This window comes from Perca fluviatilis, chromosome 12 (genome assembly GCF_010015445.1).
Source record: "Perca fluviatilis chromosome 12, GENO_Pfluv_1.0, whole genome shotgun sequence".
NCBI classification, from domain to species: domain Eukaryota; kingdom Metazoa; phylum Chordata; class Actinopteri; order Perciformes; family Percidae; genus Perca; species Perca fluviatilis.
The window spans coordinates 29,341,112-29,359,606 of NC_053123.1; the positions used below are offsets into that span (position 1 = coordinate 29,341,112).

At 40.7% G+C, this 18,495-nt stretch overlaps 4 protein-coding genes across 4 annotated transcripts; all 4 read left to right on the forward strand.

Moving 5' to 3' along the window:
• The first annotated feature begins 4,901 nt into the window (after positions 1 to 4,901).
• LOC120569959 (gamma-crystallin M3-like) lies at positions 4,902 to 5,802 on the forward strand. Its single transcript, XM_039818182.1, has 3 exons — positions 4,902 to 5,013; positions 5,116 to 5,358; positions 5,469 to 5,802. The coding sequence occupies exons 1-3, from the start codon at positions 4,999 to 5,001 to the stop codon at positions 5,739 to 5,741; spliced, it is 531 nt and encodes a 176-aa protein (XP_039674116.1). The 5' UTR covers positions 4,902 to 4,998; the 3' UTR covers positions 5,742 to 5,802.
• A 2,394-nt stretch (positions 5,803 to 8,196) lies between these two features.
• LOC120569956 (gamma-crystallin M3-like) lies at positions 8,197 to 9,068 on the forward strand. Its single transcript, XM_039818179.1, has 3 exons — positions 8,197 to 8,281; positions 8,387 to 8,629; positions 8,735 to 9,068. Exons 1-3 carry the CDS (start codon positions 8,249 to 8,251, stop codon positions 9,011 to 9,013), a joined length of 555 nt encoding a protein of 184 aa, XP_039674113.1. The 5' UTR covers positions 8,197 to 8,248; the 3' UTR covers positions 9,014 to 9,068.
• A 3,789-nt stretch (positions 9,069 to 12,857) lies between these two features.
• LOC120569958 (gamma-crystallin M3-like) lies at positions 12,858 to 13,739 on the forward strand. The gene is made up of 3 exons (XM_039818181.1): positions 12,858 to 12,957; positions 13,054 to 13,296; positions 13,406 to 13,739. Exons 1-3 carry the CDS (start codon positions 12,925 to 12,927, stop codon positions 13,682 to 13,684), a joined length of 555 nt encoding a protein of 184 aa, XP_039674115.1. The 5' UTR covers positions 12,858 to 12,924; the 3' UTR covers positions 13,685 to 13,739.
• A 3,320-nt stretch (positions 13,740 to 17,059) lies between these two features.
• On the forward strand, positions 17,060 to 17,950 carry LOC120569957 (gamma-crystallin M3-like). The gene is made up of 3 exons (XM_039818180.1): positions 17,060 to 17,158; positions 17,267 to 17,509; positions 17,617 to 17,950. The coding sequence occupies exons 1-3, from the start codon at positions 17,126 to 17,128 to the stop codon at positions 17,893 to 17,895; spliced, it is 555 nt and encodes a 184-aa protein (XP_039674114.1). The 5' UTR covers positions 17,060 to 17,125; the 3' UTR covers positions 17,896 to 17,950.
• The last annotated feature ends 545 nt before the right edge of the window (positions 17,951 to 18,495 follow it).

Below are 18,495 nucleotides of genomic sequence, written 5' to 3' on the forward strand. Positions count from 1 at the left end.
AATATGATGAGTAGCGGACCGTACTAGCCTGCTGCATTCAGACACGCTAGCAGCGTCGTTGTTTCTCCCCTGCGGCTTCCTTATACTTAGGCCTGGGTTTCTCTTTAAAAAATCCTTGGAACCAGTAGTGACCTGCCTTTTTTAGGGACAAGGACTTTTATTCCATTGGCCTCTGCAAATTGGGCGGCAAGAATTTGTATCTCTGGTTTTCTCATAGGAAACCCTCTCATGTTCAGATCCTTGATTAGCTCTGCTAGCTGGGCCTCATTTTTTTGGGGAATGTGGGACTTGCGTCTGTAGAGTTGCTTTTGGCACGTTCCAGGCCCTAGCCAAGAGCCTTTGGTGTGGCCTATGCCTCCACTATCTCCCTGTACCCTCCACTATCTCCCTGTACTCTTCAGTGGCTCCCTTCATCCTTTTTTGCTTGCTTCGTTTGTTCTTTCCCTGTGCTGTCCTTTTTGCTGTCTTCCTGCATCTCTCTTCCTGTCTCACTGGTGCCATTCTACTGTGCAATATATTAATCAGGATTAGTTAGGGATGGGTTAAGAGGTCAAGGCTAAACTTAGTGTTGGGTTATTGTATTTGGGTAAACCTGGTGTTTTTTGCAAGCTAACACAAAATTGTTCATGGATTTTGCTAGTCGTTTTTGACTGCACAGGTGGTTATAGAGTGAGATAAGCAACATTAACACTTTGTTTCTGAAAACACCATTACAATTAGATAGGTAAGTTATTGCTGACATTACTATATATATATATATATATATATATATATATGTGCACCCACTTTTGGCAGGCTAAATATGCTCAGTTGGTAGAGCAGGCGCACATATATAGAGGTGTATGCCTCGACGCAGAAGATCCAGAAGTCTGCCCTGTGACAATTTCCTGCATGTCTTCCCCCTCTCTCTCCCCTTTCATATCTAGCTGTCATAGCCATTAAAAGTGGTATGCCCCAAAACATTTTAATAAAAAAGTAATTCACTGCAGAACTATCTTACCTATTGTTCTACACCTTTGAAGTGCCTAGCCCCTCATGACCTAATCAGGCAAACCTGCATACACTCTCCTTAATTGAGCTGCTGAGCAGCTGATCTACCCCCCCCCGGCACCACAGCAAAACCATAGCAAAATACTATGAACTCATAAACCAAACAGGCCTATGTCAAATAATAACTTTTTAAAATAAACTAAAACATTACACTGAAATTAAAGATTAAGCAGACACAAAACATTGTTAATTTTGGGAACATAGGCTTGTGAAAAGGGAAAAAAGCAGCCCCTTCACACGGACAATCTCCTGTTGTGTGGTTCATGTGTAAAAGGGAAACTCTGGACAATGTCGGGACCTGATTCCTCGTACATTGTCCATACTTCATATGTGAAATCGCTATAGACTGTCAGCTTGTTCAAGCTCATCATTGAAGCTATATTTTGTTTCACACTGAATTATTTAAACCCTAGACCTCACATGGAATTTGATGTCTTGTGCTTCAGAATCTGGCAGTATTCTGAAGCACAGTATTTGGTATCTTTGACATCGCCACTAGAATTTAGATTTAAGTTGATGTAATTTAGACCAAAACCAAATCCATGTAAAATCCATTTACAATCCATTTACAGTGTGATACACTTTCAGACCGAGAGTGTGCCACCTTCCCAAAATATCTTAGTAAAGTAGACTACCTTGTAATACACCTACCTTTATGATGAGGCTAACTCTCTGTTACTTGCCTTCGAGTCATTTGACTTTTGACATTTGCACTGTTGGGGAAATAAGCCTACAAGGCAGTTCTTAGGTCTGCTCGCTGGAGAGTTTCCACTCGACCCTGGCTCAGGAGCTCCCTGCCGGAGTGGCTTCAGGACTTCTTGGAGACTCCTTGCAGGCTATCTTCTTTCAAGCCTGCTAGCAGTCAGCAACCCCTGCTTCCAGTTGGCACCGAGCCTGCAACTTGGTCAGTGAGTTTTCCAGCACTGCCCAGTGTCCCTGCACTACCCAGTGTCCCCACACTGCCCAGTGTCCCCGAGCTCCCTAGTGTCCCCAAGCTCCCTAGTGTCCCTAGTCCCGAGCTCCCGCTGGCTAGCAGCCTCCCAGAGCCCCGGCTGGCTAGCAGCCTCCCAGAGCCCTGGCTGGTTAGCAGCCTCCCAGATCCCCGGCTGGCTAGCAGTTCCCATGAATCCCGGCTGCGTAGCCGCTCCCTTCAATTCCGGCTGACGCCCAGCCTCCCTAAGCCCCGAATGGCGTCCAGCCTCCCTGAACCTGCTATGCCCGTTCCCCCTGAAACTTTGCTGGTCTCCGGCACCCCTGAGACCGCCCCTGAGACTTCCCCAGTGACCTTGCCGGTCTCCGGTGTCCCTGAGACCTCCCCAGTGACCTTGCCGGTCTCCGGCACCCCTGAGAGCGCCCCTGAGGCTTTTCCGTTCTCCGGCGCCCCTGAGACCTCCCTTGAGACCGCCCCAGAGACTTTGCCCTTGTCCTGCCCCCCAGTGCCCTTGTCAGTCAGACCGACTCCTGCCCCTCGTGTCCTGTCGGCGCCCCTGTCTACCCCTGTCCTTGTTGCCTGGTTGGCTGACTCCAGCCCTGCTTACCTGCCGCCTGGCTCCAGCCCCGCTGACCCGCCGCCTGGCCCCAACCCGGCTGCCCTTTCGCCTGCGCAGCCTCCTAAGGGGCTCCGCCTTGGCCAACCTGCTCGGCCTCCAGGGGGGCGCTGCCCTCACCATCCTGTTTGGCCACCAAAAGGGATTCACCTTCACCGACGGCGCCCAAGAGCCCTCGACGTCCAGTTTGGCCGCCTGAGGGGCTCTACCTTCGCCAACCTGAGAGGCTTCGCCTTCGCCGCCAGCCTCCTGACAGTCTTTGCAGTCCTGCTCGACCTCCTGGGAGTCCTCCATGGCCTGCTCTGCCACTCAAGGGGTTCCACCTTCGCTGCTGTTCGCAGCCCTGGTCCACGTGCCTAGCTGGCCGCAGCACGTCGGTCCTCCAGCCCCACTGTCCTCTGTTCCTTAGCCCCGTTTGACTCTTGTGCCTTCCCTCGCCCGTCCGGGGTTGTGTTATTTTTACTGTTTGGGACGTCCCTCCTCCGGGCCCCCTCTGCCCTCCCTGGGTTGTTTTCTGCCTCTTGTTTTTTGGACATCTGGGAGCTGTCCCTTGGGGGGGGGGGGGGTACTGCTATGGGATTGCCATTTTGTTCCGTGTTTTGTCTTATTGTGGTGGTCTGTTTTGTATTTTTGCTCGGTTTCCTGTTTTATTGTAAGTAAGTAAGTTTATTTGATTAGGACAATGCACATTAATCAACATTTCTGTAAATGCACCAGTGTTAGCCAGTCGGCTAATTTTCAACTGTAGTCTTTTTATTGTGATATTGTTTTCTGTGCTGTCTTGTCTAGTTTTGCTTCCTGTGTTTTCCCGCCCTTGTGATTGCCTGATGTTTCTCACCTGTTTCCCAGCCCTTGTGTCACCTGCCTCTTGTTACCTCGTTACCCTGTATCCTTTTGTTTAATTTTTGTGTTTGTTCCTGCTAGTTTCTTCGTTTCTGTCAGTATTCCCTGCGGTCTCTGTGCTCGGGTAGTGTGTACCCTGTTCTTTGGTCTCTCTACTTTCGGAGTGAGTTTTTGCTTGCTTCAGTTTTGGACTTTTTCTTTTTTGTATGAAGTTTTTTTTTTCTGTATTAAACCTTCAAGCAACAACTCATCAGCCTGCTCTCTGCATTTTGGGTCCACCATTCACTGCAGCACATAACACTCTCTGCTTTATATGGTTTAAAACACACATGTAAACAACTGTATTCATCAACTCCTCGTGTAGGCACATAAAAAGATAATGGATGACAATAAACAGCCGTAATACAGTTTTGCTTGATTGCTTTGACGCAGCAGTCAACTCAAACTCCACATTTTTCAAAACAGTTAACACACAGGCCCAAAAACAGTGGCACTCAGGGTCTAAATGACACATTTTGTTTGCAAAAGGTTCTAACCGTGCCAAAACATTTAAAATATGGAACAAAAGCAATTTTTTTTCAGTCTCTTCTGTCTTAACCCTCTTCCATCCATGTTGGCAAAGAACAACACAGACGCTGCACCTTTAAGGCCTGCAGACTGATTGCTAATTGAAGATTTGTGTGAAGGAGTGTTAAACAGGCGCTTCAGTGATTTCATACTGATGTAGGTAGTTTCTAATAGTTAGGAACAGATGGTTTGTGTTTGGTTTCCATAGCTAAAACAATGGAGTTTGGACTGCTTGAATGACATCCGTGTTAACTGTTCTGCAAAAGGGTGGGGAAAATGTGTCAATCCAATGAGAAAGGATTAACACATTTGCAAGAGGTGTCTTCTGCTCTGCTGAGACAGTGATGATGACAACCGAGTGGATCCCAGTTTTTTTAAGCAGGTCAAAGCAATCAAGAAAAACTGTAATACAAAATATGTCTTCAAGTTACAATTGTTGATGAATACTATACATTAATAAACACTTAAAATGAACTTATACCATGACTTTTCTGCTAAAAAGATTGGTAAACCCTGTAAATTCGGTAATATACAGGGTTTACGTTGTCAGTTATTTTGTATGTTTACTATACAGACATGGCTCTCCAAACAGCTGGATAAACAAGTGCATTATAGACTGGCATATCAGACTATTGTGGTCACACAAAAGGAAACTCATGTCTGTAAATTGTCCACTTACCAATCAGAGGGCCATACAGTATGTAAGAGAGACTATTGTTTGTTATTCTGTATTGTAACTACAAAATTTGCTCATTGTATTGAATTCCCTATGGAAAAATCCATTCTACAGTCTTCTGGGGGGTCCAGTCAAATGGAAATGTGACAAATGCCCCTGAGCACTCTATAGGCCTCTATACCATGTTGCTTGGTCAGGGGTTTACACAATGGGAGCCACAGATCCTGTGGGTTTGGTCAGGTATAAAAGTAACAGTTAAAACAGGACCAACATCACTGTGCCAACATAGTTCTCTGAACTACTAACACCACAATCATGACCATGGGCAAGGTAAGCACACTCCCCTCACTAATTATTTTTAATTGATTATCAATAATATCATTATTATATATACATTTTAATCCCTATTCCTTATATTTTGTCTTTTTTCAGATCATCTTTTACGAGGACAGGAACTTCCAGGGTCGTTCCTATGAGTGCATGAGCGACTGCTCTGACATGTCCTCCTACCTGAGCAGGTGCCACTCCTGCAAGGTGGAGAGCGGCTGCTTCATGGTCTACGACCGTCCCAACTACATGGGAAACCAGTACTTCATGAGGAGGGGCGAGTACGCTGATTACATGAGCATGATGGGAATGAGAGACTGCATCAGGTCTTGCCGTATGATCCCCATGGTAGGTATACCACAGCATCCGTGATACTATTGTTCTACTACGGGTTACAACCCCACAAAACTTGATATGAAGACATTAATTGGTTTAATTTTTTTTTCTCCAAAAAACAGCACAGAGGTCAGTTCAGGATGAAGATCTATGAGAGGGAGAACTTCGGTGGTCAGAGTCATGAGCTGATGGACGACTGTGACAACATCATGGACCGTTACCGTATGAACGACTGCCAGTCCTGCCACGTGATGGACGGCCACTGGCTGATGTACGAGCAGCCCAACTACAGAGGCAGGATGATGTACATGAGGCCCGGAGAGTACAGGAGCTTCAGGGACATGGGCATGAGTGGCATGAGGTTCATGAGCATGAAGCGTATCATGGACATGTAAAAACAGTTGTGTAGAATATGTCTAAATAAGCCAAAATAATAAAACTTTTTTTGACAAAATATTTCTACCTGTTACCCTTCATTTAATATGAATTTAGTACATGATTGTGCAGCAATTCCTGTATTATGTGACTAGGGCATTCCAGTGATTTTTAGCGCACACCACTGACATACTTGGCATGTTTTTATATCTTTTTACATCAGAAAAAATCATACATTTGCTGGTTACTAATGCTTTGTAAATTGTATTGTATAAGTTACATATACAAGGATAACAATAGTAACCATCCTTTTGGCTTTTTTGGGCACAAACTTTGTGTTTGTGGTTTAAAGTCACTCATACTTTTGATTTTCACATTATTTATATGAAGTATGATGAAGATAAAAGACGTGTTTTAATGGAATCATTTGTGTTTAATTGCTGTAGGGTGGAGTTACACCATAACAGATTTGCATCTTTTCAGTTCATTTGGACTTTCTATGCTGTAAACACAAGGCCACTGCTTGGTCATGCAGCAAGCTGCCATGCAATGTGTACATAAATCTGTGGTGGACGCTCTGCGCCGGGGATGGTTGATACTGCAGCAAAGTAAACTAAAAGTTGGGGATAGTTTAACAACATCAATAACAGAGAATACCCGCAGCCAATCAGTAACAGAGTCTGTGACATGTAGACCTATGTTTACAAAGAATTTCTTCCCGCTTGAAACACAACACAACACAAAAATGTAATTATTGCGGTGAGCAGCAATTTGCCGCTGCTTGATGTGTTTTCGGCGTTAGGAAGAAAATTGACCCAACACACTATAATAAACAACAGAGGGTATATTATTGTAAACTTAATCAGGGTTATAACCACCTGTTCTGAACATTTTGTCACTTGTGTAAGTGTTATTGTTATTGTAGCATAAGTCATGTTAAGGCCCACAATACAAAACGCTGGCATATCATATCATTGCAGAATATACAGATCCATGCTTTTAAAGCTCTTACTGTTTTGGGGATGATTAAAAATAGGAATGTATGAATATATACTGTATATTCATGATCTCCAAAGGATTGAGTCCAATTATTTTGATGACCTCTTGACCTTTACTCTAGTGCCATTGTGAGTTCAAAACTGCACCTCTCCAACATTTTATTTATATTGTCCAGTGTATGAATCCAAAGGCTTTTGTTGACCCTGGCCTTTGCTGACCTTTTCACTGGCACCACCATCAGTCCCCCCGAAATATTAAAATCGAATTGGCGGACAAACTTACTGAGCATGATTATGCAACCTTTTTCCAAATTTGCATTTAAGTTGTATTTTTGGCTGGTTGCTAGGAAATTTACTGAGCAACTTCATGTTCCAATGTATAAACCCTTTTGATAAAAAATTCTACTACCACCTTCAGAGAAATCTTTACCCAATTATGTTGTGATGTCTTGTTTAAAACACTATACCTACTCTGAGCACTACTTTAAATAAGTGTTTACAGCTACGTTCATCTCACATTTACAACAAAACCCACCACCATCTTTTCTGCCACTTTGATTCTCGTATTAGCTACTGTAATGTTTTTTGTATTTTCATTACATTGTTAAATCCTGTGTACAGTATGCATCATCAAGCTGCTCATAATCCACTTGCTTTTGTTGTCTCAATTTGTTTGTTTTCTTAAGTTGCATGGCAGTTTGCTCTTTGGACCACCCAAAAATAGCCTGGTGTTTGTCTTCCTGGTCCAAAATGTCTATAGCTCACAGTCAGTTTTTACAAGATTTTAGTTGTATTTCTCAGATATATCAACCCAACAACATACATTTAACAGAACAAAAAAACATCAAATCAAAACAGCCACATAAAAACATATTACACAGCCCATTATCTTAAAGCAATAATTTGACTTAAATAAGTAGATTATCCAAAACATCAAACAATTCCTTAAATATCCTGTTACCTTATTTAATGTACATATCACAGTGACCACTTTCTCTAGTTGGTCATTGTTAGATTATCTGGCCCAATATGTTTTATTCAAATTGCGTTTAAAATATGAAAAAAATAATCTTCAATTCATATTTTTGGAAATTAATGTTTCTAAAGTTTCACGAAAATAGGTCCTCGAGAGTAAACAGTGAAATATGTCTGAGTCAGAGAGTTCTTTTTAGCCTCTTTTAAAAACTAACTTTTATCGCAAAGCATATCCTGCTTTAATCTGAGCTGCCTGTTTTTTGTAATTGGTTATTCATTTTTTGTAGGCTTTTATGTCATTTTGTTCTCTTTGTGTTAGGAATGCTTTCTGTCATGAGATAAATGGCCTTTCTAAAGACTACATGGGAGCTAGTGCCTGAAAAAAATATACTGTACATAACCTCTGCATTCTGTTGGCTCCAATAGTGAGTTGCTGAGTAAGGGGGCTCTCTGAGGGGGAGGGGCATTAATTCTTTACGTTTGGTCGTGTATAAAAGGAAAGGGTTAAACAGGTAGAAAGGCAGTTCAGGAGCAACAACAAATCTACAGCCAACATGACCAACAGCGGCATGAACATGAAGGGCAAGGTACTTTTAAAAATCTTTTCTGTAATTAGCATTAATTACTGTTTACAAAATAGGATCACCATATTCACCTTGCTGCTTTTTCTCTAACCATTGACATTTTTCCAGATCATCTTCTACGAGGACAGGAACTTCCAGGGTCGCCACTATGAGTGCATGAGCGACTGCTCTGACATGTCCTCCTACCTGAGCAGGTGCCACTCCTGCAGGGTGGAGAGCGGCTGCTTCATGGTCTACGACCGTCCCAACTACATGGGAAACCAGTACTTCATGAGGAGGGGCGAGTACGCTGACTACATGAGCATGATGGGAATGAGGGACAGCATCAGGTCTTGCCGTATGATTCCCATGGTAGGTATAACACAGTATCAGTCATATGGATTCTACTATGGGTGAAAACCCCCACAAAACTTGATATTAAGACATTGATTTGTTTATCTTTTCTCTAAAAATCAGCACAGAGGCCAGTTCAGGATGAAGATCTATGAGAGGGAGAACTTCGGTGGTCAGAGTTACGAGCTGATGGACGACTGCGACAACATCATGGACCGTTACCGTATGAACGACTGCCAGTCCTGCCACGTGATGGACGGCCACTGGCTGATGTACGAGCAGCCCCACTACAGAGGCAGGATGATGTACATGAGGCCTGGAGAGTACAGGAGCTTCAGGGACATGGGCATGAGTGGCATGAGGTGGATGAGCATGAGGCGTATCACTGATTCCTGCAACTAAATGTTCACTGAATGTGTCAAACACCATTAAATAAATAATGTCTGCACTCTTTTAACTTTTGTCAAGCTTTTTGTTTTGTCACAATGAAATAATACACAGTATTATACATTATTGTACAAACAAATGAGTCATGAACATATAGCAAGTACATTTTCATTCTAAAATGTTTTAAATCTAATGTTAAAATTGGCTCTACAGTACATATTACTGTTAAACTCAACAAACAAAGGCTGTGATGGACCATTGATTTTGGAAGACGGATTAATATTCTGTGTATATAACAATAAGTAAACATTACAGGCTAATAGGATACAGGATCATAATTAATTAATTAATTTAATGACCTCAAAATAGTACTTATATTTTCAAAAGCAAGCTTAACATTTAATTTAGTATTACATAATGAACTGTGTACACATTAGCATATTCGTTAATTAGCTAAATATCCTGCTTGCAAGTGTTGCTGATAAATGCAGGTCACTCCTTTATTACAAAATTGGTGGCTAAAGTATTTACAGCAGCGATCTTCAACTGGCAGCCCGCACTTGTTATAACAGGGAATGATATAGAGAGGGTTATCAATGGCCACTGGTGCAACTGATGCTACACTTGTTATTATAAGTACAATAAACCTTTGTGAGTAAAAAGTCAATACTTATAAATACCCACTTACCTGTCTACAGGCATAAACATTTAGGAAGCGATATTTCAATCTGCTCTGTCTGCGCAGTTCGCTCTCGTCCATCTCGCTGTTTTACACAAACACAGCATGCTACTCTGCAAAAACTATTTGCAGAGTAGTAATAGTAATAGTAATAGTCATACCAACAAAAAGTAATAGTAATAATAGTTTTTGCAGAGTTAATTTTTTACAAACACGCAAAAAACAAAAGCTGTAGGTTTGTTATTGTAGTTTACGAAAGAATCTTGAAATTTTGACAAATTCTTAAAAACTTAGCTGCCTCTCCGCTGGAGTGGTAAATCCATGGATCTATGACCAAAACAAATCAATGTGGCTACTTAATAAGCACGTAAATGACGTCATCGTCATTTTTATACAGACTTTAACCATCACTCCTCAGTGAACTGCCTCCTAATGAGAGTATTTTCTAGTTAAGTAGCCTAGTTATTATTATGAATTTTCCAGTTTTTTTACGAATCTGTGCACACTAATACATGTAAAAACTATAACATTAATTTAGTAAGAAAGTGAAAATATCAAACAAGGACAGGCATATTAGGTATAAATACATTTTATTTTCTTTATTTGAAAGTCTGGCCCCTGGAATGTCTGCTTAGATTCTGGCCCTTGGAAAATGTAGGTGATGACCCCTGATTTACAGGTTTCAAACCCTGAGTGAGCACCTGTACATCATACGAAACATGGAAGGCACTTCAAGATATTAAAAAACCCCATCTGATTAGAGGTTAAATTGCAGTTAAGCCAAGATGTAGCTAATGGTAGCCACTTAAGCAAGCTAATATTTAAGACATTAAATATTACTCGTTATGCCTTGTCTCGCTAGCCAGTTTACTTAAATTCTGGTTAAATATTTGATAAATTCAGCAATTATGCTTCACTGTTTTGTTCTGCCTACAACGATAAAGCATTGTGAATTTGCTAAACATTAGCTGTGATCCCCCTGACTGGCTCCTTCCCCGTATGAATGTTGGCTGAGGCTCATGTGGGTATGAAAGTATTAAGAGCTATTTGCCATACTAAACCGATGGAAAGAACAAGGCTTCTTCTTTGGAATAATTATAATTCATGGCCATTATATGAACCTATTGTTAAATTATCAAGGAGTCTCTTTTTCTATGTTGAAGGAACATTGAGGATATTATTTTTTTTAAATGTCCAAAACCACCAGGTCTTCCTTCATTAACTTGGAAACTCTATATAGTAGAGCTAATGTATAGAGCTCAACAGCGTGTGTCTGTAAGTAAAACTTCCATTAATTTTCTCGATAAAGATTTTGAGTATTAGCCATTATGTCTAAACCATAGAAGGTAGACTGACCACAAACTACGAGGTTGTTAACCAAAAGTTTATGGCCGTGTAGAAGCCACACGTCTGTATATTAACATTGTTAAAAGAAAAAACATTTCAACATTATAATCGCGATCTCATGGAGAATTACTACACTACCCACAATCCTAACGGTACAGATCCACTTTTGCGACATGACTTGACGGGTGGTGTCGTGACATCATACAGCCATGGTTGATGCTCCACGCCCTTGACCAGCAGCTGATTGGACGAATGCGTGACGTAGGTGTGGCTACTTGAGAATTTCAACAGAGTGTCATGGCGGCTCGTTGAGAATACGATCTCGTATTTTCCAAAAATAGTTCACCGAAATGTGTATCTGAAAACATTTTAAGCGAGAAACAGGCCATGCAGTTGCTGAATCTGTCTTCATTTCAGATCGACAAAGGTTAGTTTGAAAGATTTTCATCTACTTCTACTGGATAGTCGCGTCGCGTTCAACGGATTCATTTGCATAAAGCTGGGCATCGGCCAGCTTTTTGACGCGCAGCATTTTTTCCAATGTAGAGCCGCCTTCCCGGAATGCTTTGCAGGAGTGTTGAAGTCGCTTGACGTCACCCATAGGAACAGAGTGGAGCACGGCACGACAGAAGCGTCGCACGGACAAGTGGATCTGTACCGTAAGCGTAACAGCGACATTACTGATTAGTGGGGCTCGCTGTTACCATGGAAATGTTTACTGCACCCGCGAACCAGGAACGGCTATAGCGAGCTGTTTAGCCGAATCAAATGTTTTATGATCATGATTCATCTCATAGCTGGATGGTTTGGTTCTAGGCTTAAAAATCTTATTAAAATAATTTAATGAAACATCAATGGAGATGTTGAATGGTGAAAATCACTTCCGGAACCAGAGCTGTTACAAAAGTAGGCAGTCACTGTTGAGCTCTATAACACAAGATTTCAATTCAACATTGTCATTTACTGCAGTCTGGGGTCATGGTACATTATGTTTTCATTAACAGGTAAAACAAGATCATTTAAAATATGATTTTATTTTTAAATTTATTTGAAATATGTAAATGCTAAAAAGTACATTATGGTGTAGCCAATTCCTGTCAATATCAGAATCATACAAACGTCAAAACTAAAATTAACATTTTTAGTTGATAATTAATACCAAATAACACATCTGAGCATATTCAAACTTTGACAAAATTATTTATATTGTAATGTATTTATAGTTATTCATTATTAGTCTTTGAATAAGTTTAATAAACTGTATGCGTTTGCAGAATATTTTGTTCAGTTTTACTGATTTACTTCAACTCATATACTCAGACTACACAATGTTTTTTGTCAATTAAAATCATCACTGTGTCAGATTAGACGATTATAGAGTCATATATTCTTACTAACATTACAGACTACACGTTGGCCCCCCGAACATATGGGGGACCGACTTCAAGGAACAAGAATGTTTACACATATTGGAACCCAAAGCATTGTGTTTGATATCTTGTGTAATGAAAAGCCTAATAAAAGAAATAAGTAATGACCTTTCCTCTGTTTTACAGTTCCACCTAGCCACACTAACATCATTCCTCATCACCATGTTTACAGTTCTGTGCTCCTATGAGTCAACGCCACGAAACACGTGGAATTTGTCATTGGTCTACTCTGCGAAAGAAGGCAAAAAATGCTGGTATTTTTGTTGGGATGTCACGAGGCATCACAGACGCAGCGTCAATTGAAAAAAATGTAAATAACCTGCATTCTGTTGGCTTCCATAGTAAGTTGCTGAGTAAGGGGGCTCTCTGAGGGGGAGGGGCACTCATTCTTTACGTTTGGTCGTGTATAAAAGGAAAGGGTTAAACAGGTAGGAAGGCAGTTCAGGAGCAGCAGCACATCTACAGCCAACATGACCAACACCAACATGAACATGAGGGGCAAGGTACTATTAAAAATCTTTTTGCGATTAGCTACAAAATAGGACTACCGTATTTACCTTGCTGCTTTTTTTCTAACCATTTCAATTCACTATTTTTAGATCATCTTCTACGAGGAGAGGAACTTCCAGGGTCGCCACTATGAGTGCATGAGCGACTGCTCTGACATGACCTCCTACCTGAGCAAGTGCCACTCCTGCAGGGTGGAGAGCGGCTGCTTCATGGTCTACGACCGTCCCAACTACATGGGAAGCCAGTACTTCATGAGGAGGGGCGAGTATGCTGACTACATGAGCATGATGGGAATGAGGGACAGCATCAGGTCTTGCCGTATGATTCCCATGGTAGGTATAACACGGCATCTGTGATACTATATTTCGACAGTACGGGTAAAAAACAGCACAGAACTTGATATAAAGACATTCATTTGTTTTTGTTCTCTCCAAAAAACAGCACAGAGGTCAGTTCAGGATGAAGATCTATGAGAGGGAGAACTTCGGTGGTCAGAGTTACGAGCTGATGGACGACTGTGACAACATCATGGACCGTTACCGTATGAACGACTGCCAGTCCTGCCACGTGATGGACGGCCACTGGCTGATGTACGAGCAGCCCAACTACAGAGGCAGGATGATGTACATGAGGCCCGGAGAGTACAGGAGCTTCAGGGACATGGGCATGAGTGGCATGAGGTGGATGAGCATGAGGCGTATCACTGATTCCTGCAACTAAATGTTCACTGAATCTGTCAAACACCATTAAATAAATAATGTCTGCACTCTTTTAACTTTTGTCAAGCTTTTTGTTTTACTGTCACAATGAAATAATACACAGTTTTATACATTATTGTACAAACAAAGAGTCATGAACATATAGCAAGTACATTTCATTCTAAAATGTTTTAAATCTAATGGTAAAATTGGCTCTACAGTACATATTACTGTTAAACCCAACGGACATATGCTGTGACAGACCATTGATTTTGGAAGGATTAATATTTTGTGTATATAACAATGAGTCATTACAGGCTAATAGGATACAGGATAATCAATAATTGGACAATAACCATAACCCAGCCTCCTGCCATATAGGTTTAGGTACCGGAGCCTCCGAGCCTGTTCCACCAGACTGGCAAACAGCTTCGTTCCCCAGGCTGTCAGGAAGCTCAACACCCTCCCCTCTGTCCCCAAGAACGCTGGACTCTGAACCCCACCCCATCAGGATCAGCACTGGCCACTTCATAAAAGAAGACACTCGGGAACTCTTAGTTTTATATTGCATATTTTCATTATCTTTAGTTTTCTATACTGTTTGGTTTTACCTTACATTTGCACTACTTAGAATGTATTACTGTATAATACATATTACTTATCTTTTTTATCTTTATTTGTATATATTACTTATCTTAATTTATATTATACTTGTTGTACATGTCCTTATTGTACCGTGGGTCAGAGAGAAACGTATTTTCAAATGCTCTGTATGTCTGGCACATATTGCAGAATTGACATTAAAGTTCACTTGACTTGACTTGAACTCAAAATACTACTTATATTTTCAAAGCAAGCTTAATATTTGATTTAGTATTACATAATGAACTGTGTACACATTAGCATTCATTAATTAGCTAAATAACCTGCTTGCAGGTGTTGCTGATAAATACAAGTCACTCCTTTATTACAAAAGTGTTGGCTAAAATATTTACAGGTTTCAAACCCTGAGTGAGCACCTATACATCGTACGAAACAGAAGGCACTTAAAGATAAAAAAAAACCATCAGATTAGAGGTTAAATTGCAGTTAACCCAAGATGTAGCTAACAGTAGCCACTTCAGCTAGCTAATATTAATGTCACTTCGTAAGATTTAAGACTCTCGTTAATACCTTGTCTCGCTAGCAGTTCACATAAATTCTGGTTAAATGTTAGATAAATTCAGCAATTATGCTTCACTGTTTTGTTCCGTACTAAACTGATAGAAAGAACAAGGCTTCTTGTTTGGAATAATGAAAATTGATGGCCAAAACATATAAAGCTATAATATTGTTAAATTATCCATTGAGGATACTATTAAAAAAAATCTTCAGAAACCAGCTCTGATTCCTCTGACTGGCTCTTCTATACGAATGTTGGCTGAGGCTCATGTGAGTATGAAAGTACTAAGAGATATTTGCCATACTAAACTGATGGAAAGAACAAGGCTTCTCATTTTGAATAATTTTAATTTATGGACATTACATAAACCTATTATTAAATTATCGAGCAGTCTCTGTTTCTATGTCGAAGCAACATTGAGGATATTATTTTTTATAAATGTCCAAAACCACCAGGTCTTCCTTCTTTAACTTGGAAATTCTATGTAGTAGAGGTACTGCATAGAGCTCAACAGCGTGGTTCCGGAAGTAAAACTTCTATTAATTTTCTCCATAAAGATTTTGAGTATTAGCCATTATGTCTAAGCCATACAAGGTAGACTGACCACGAGCTATGAGGTTGTTAACCGGAAGTTTATGGCCTGTAGAAGCCACACATCTGTACGATATTAACATTGTTAAAAGAAAAACATTATTCAAAGAGATAATCGCGACCTAATGGAGAATTACTACACTACCCACAATCCTAAGCATAACAGCGACATCTCTGATTGGTGGGGCTTGCTGTTACCATGGAAATGTTTACCGCAAAACCAGGAACAGCTATAGCGAGCTGTTACCACTGAACTCTATGATCGTTTCTGTACACAGTGTTGCACCTTTGCCTTGTTTGCTGTTTTCAGAATGTTCTTTTGCGCCGAATCAAATTCTTTATGATCACAATTCATCTCATAGCTGGATGGTTTGGTTCCAGGATTAAAAATCTTAATATAATCATTTAATGAAACGTCAGTGGAGATGTTGAATGGTGAAAATCACTTCCCGAACCAGAGCTGTTACAAAAGTAGGCAGTCACTGTTGAGCTCTATAACACAAGATTTCAATTCAACATTGTCATTTACTGCAGTCTGGGGTCACAGTACATTATGTTTTCATTAACAGGTAAAACAAGATCATTTAAAATATTTTATTTTTTAATTTCTTTGAAATATGTAAATGCTAAACAGTACATTATGGTGTAGCCAATTCTTGTCAATATCAGAATCATACAAACGTCAAAACTAAAATTAAAATTTTTTGTTGATAATTAATACCAAATAACACATCTGAGCATATTCAAACTGACTAAATTATTTGTATTGTAATGTATTTATAATTATTCATTATTAGTCTTTGAATAAGTTTAATAAACTGTATGCGTTTGCGGAATATTTTGTTCAGTTTTTCTGATTTACTTCAACTCATATATTCAGACTACACAATGTTTTTTGTCTATTAAAATCAGCACTGTGTCAGATTAGACGATTATAGAGTCATATATAGACCTTTTTCACAGCAGACATGTTGACATGTCATAGTAGGAAAAGCACAGGTGTATTCAAAACCATTAATGATGGCTGCATTCCACTTAGGAGAGGCCCTGGTGTTGTGCATGCTGACTCACTGAAATAGCTTACTGGGACACTTGATGGAATTGAGCCATTGTTATGGTTATCAATTTCAGCTGTGCTTTTCCTACTATGACAAGTCAAAACGTCTGCTGTGAAAAAGGTCCATTCTTACCGTAAGTCGACCAAGAGACGCAGACTAGACGTTGTCCCCCGACCATATGAGGGACCGACTTCCAAGAACAAGAATGTAAACACATATTGGCGTCCAAAGCGTTGTGTTTCATATCTTGTGTTATGAAAAGCCTAATAAAAGAAAGAAGTAATGACCTTTCCTCTGTTTCACAGTTCCACCTAACCACACTAACATCATTCCTCATCACCATGTTTACAGTACTGTGCTCCTATGGGTCAACGACACGAAATACGTGGAATTTGTCGTTGGTCTACTCTGCAAAAGAAGGCAAAAAATGCTAGTATTTTTGTTGGGATGACACGAGGCATCACAGACGCAGCATCAGATGACAAAAAATGTAAATAACCTCTGCTTTCTGTTGGCTTCAATAGTAAGTTGCTGAGTAAGGGGGCTCTCTGAGGGGGAGGGGCACTCATTCTTTACGTTTGGTCGTGTATAAAAGGAAAGGGTTAAACAGGTAGGAAGGCAGTTCAGGAGCAGCAGCACATCTACAGCCAACATGACCAACACCAACATGAACATGAGGGGCAAGGTACTTTTAAAATCTTTTTGTAATTAGCATAAATTACTGTTTACAAAATAAGATCACTAAATTCACCTTGCTGCTTAATTTCTAACCATTACAATTCACTATTTTCAGATCATCTTCTACGAGGAGAGGAACTTCCAGGGTCGCAACTATGAGTGCATGAGCGACTGCTCAGACATGACCTCCTACCTGAGCAGGTGCCACTCCTGCAGGGTGGAGAGTGGCTGCTTCATGGTCTATGACCGTCCCAACTACATGGGAAACCAGTACTTCATGAGGAGGGGCGAGTATGCTGACTACATGAGCATGATGGGAATGAGGGACTGCATCAGGTCTTGCCGTATGATCCCCATGGTAGGTATAACACGGCATCCGTGATACTATTCTTCTACTACAGGTGACAACCAGCACTAAACTTGATATCAAGACATTCATTTGTTTTTGTTCTCTCCAAAAAACAGCACAGAGGTCAGTTCAGGATGAAGATCTATGAGAGGGAGAACTTCGGTGGTCAGAGTTACGAGCTGATGGACGACTGCGACAACATCATGGACCGTTACCGTATGAACGACTGCCAGTCCTGCCACGTGATGGACGGCCACTGGCTGATGTACGAGCAGCCCAACTACAGAGGCAGGATGATGTACATGAGGCCTGGAGAGTACAGGAGCTTCAGGGACATGGGCATGAGTGGCATGAGGTGGATGAGCATGAGGCGTATCACTGATTCCTGCAACTAAATGTTCACTGAATCTGTCAAACACCATTAAATAAATAATGTCTGCACTCTTTTAACTTTTGTCAAGCTTTTTGTTTTACTGTCACAATGAAATAATACACAGTTTTATACATTATTGTACAAACAAAGAGTCATGAACATATAGCAAGTACATTTTCATTCTAAAATGTTTTAAATCTAATGGTAAAATTGGCTCTACAGTACATATTACTGTTAAACCCAACGGACATATGCTGTGACAGACCATTGATTTTGGAAGGATTCATATTTTGTGTATATAACAATGAGTCATTACAGGCTAATAGGATACAGGATAATCAATAATTGGACAATAACCATAACCCAGCCTCCTGCCATATAGGTTTAGGTACCGGAGCCTCCGAGCCTGTTCCACCAGACTGGCAAACAGCTTCGTTCCCCAGGCTGTCAGGAAGCTCAACACCCTCCCCTCTGTCCCCAAGAACGCTGGACTCTGAACCCCACCCCATCAGGATCAGCACTGGCCACTTCATAAAAGAAGACACTCTGGAACTCTTCCTTTTATATTGCATATTTTCAATATCTTTAGTTTTCTATACTGTTTGGTTTTACCTTACATTTG

Coding starts and splice junctions, on each gene's coding strand:
- LOC120569959 (XM_039818182.1), top strand. Junction 5,359..5,468: donor CTTGCCGTATGATCCCCATG/GTAGGTATACCA, acceptor TCCAAAAAACAG/CACAGAGGTCAGTTCAGGAT.
- LOC120569957 (XM_039818180.1), top strand. CDS start 17,126: ATGACCAACACCAACATGAACATGAGGGGCAAG. Junction 17,159..17,266: donor ACATGAACATGAGGGGCAAG/GTACTTTTAAAA, acceptor CACTATTTTCAG/ATCATCTTCTACGAGGAGAG. Junction 17,510..17,616: donor CTTGCCGTATGATCCCCATG/GTAGGTATAACA, acceptor TCCAAAAAACAG/CACAGAGGTCAGTTCAGGAT.
- LOC120569956 (XM_039818179.1), top strand. CDS start 8,249: ATGACCAACAGCGGCATGAACATGAAGGGCAAG. Junction 8,282..8,386: donor GCATGAACATGAAGGGCAAG/GTACTTTTAAAA, acceptor ACATTTTTCCAG/ATCATCTTCTACGAGGACAG. Junction 8,630..8,734: donor CTTGCCGTATGATTCCCATG/GTAGGTATAACA, acceptor TCTAAAAATCAG/CACAGAGGCCAGTTCAGGAT.
- LOC120569958 (XM_039818181.1), top strand. CDS start 12,925: ATGACCAACACCAACATGAACATGAGGGGCAAG. Junction 12,958..13,053: donor ACATGAACATGAGGGGCAAG/GTACTATTAAAA, acceptor CACTATTTTTAG/ATCATCTTCTACGAGGAGAG. Junction 13,297..13,405: donor CTTGCCGTATGATTCCCATG/GTAGGTATAACA, acceptor TCCAAAAAACAG/CACAGAGGTCAGTTCAGGAT.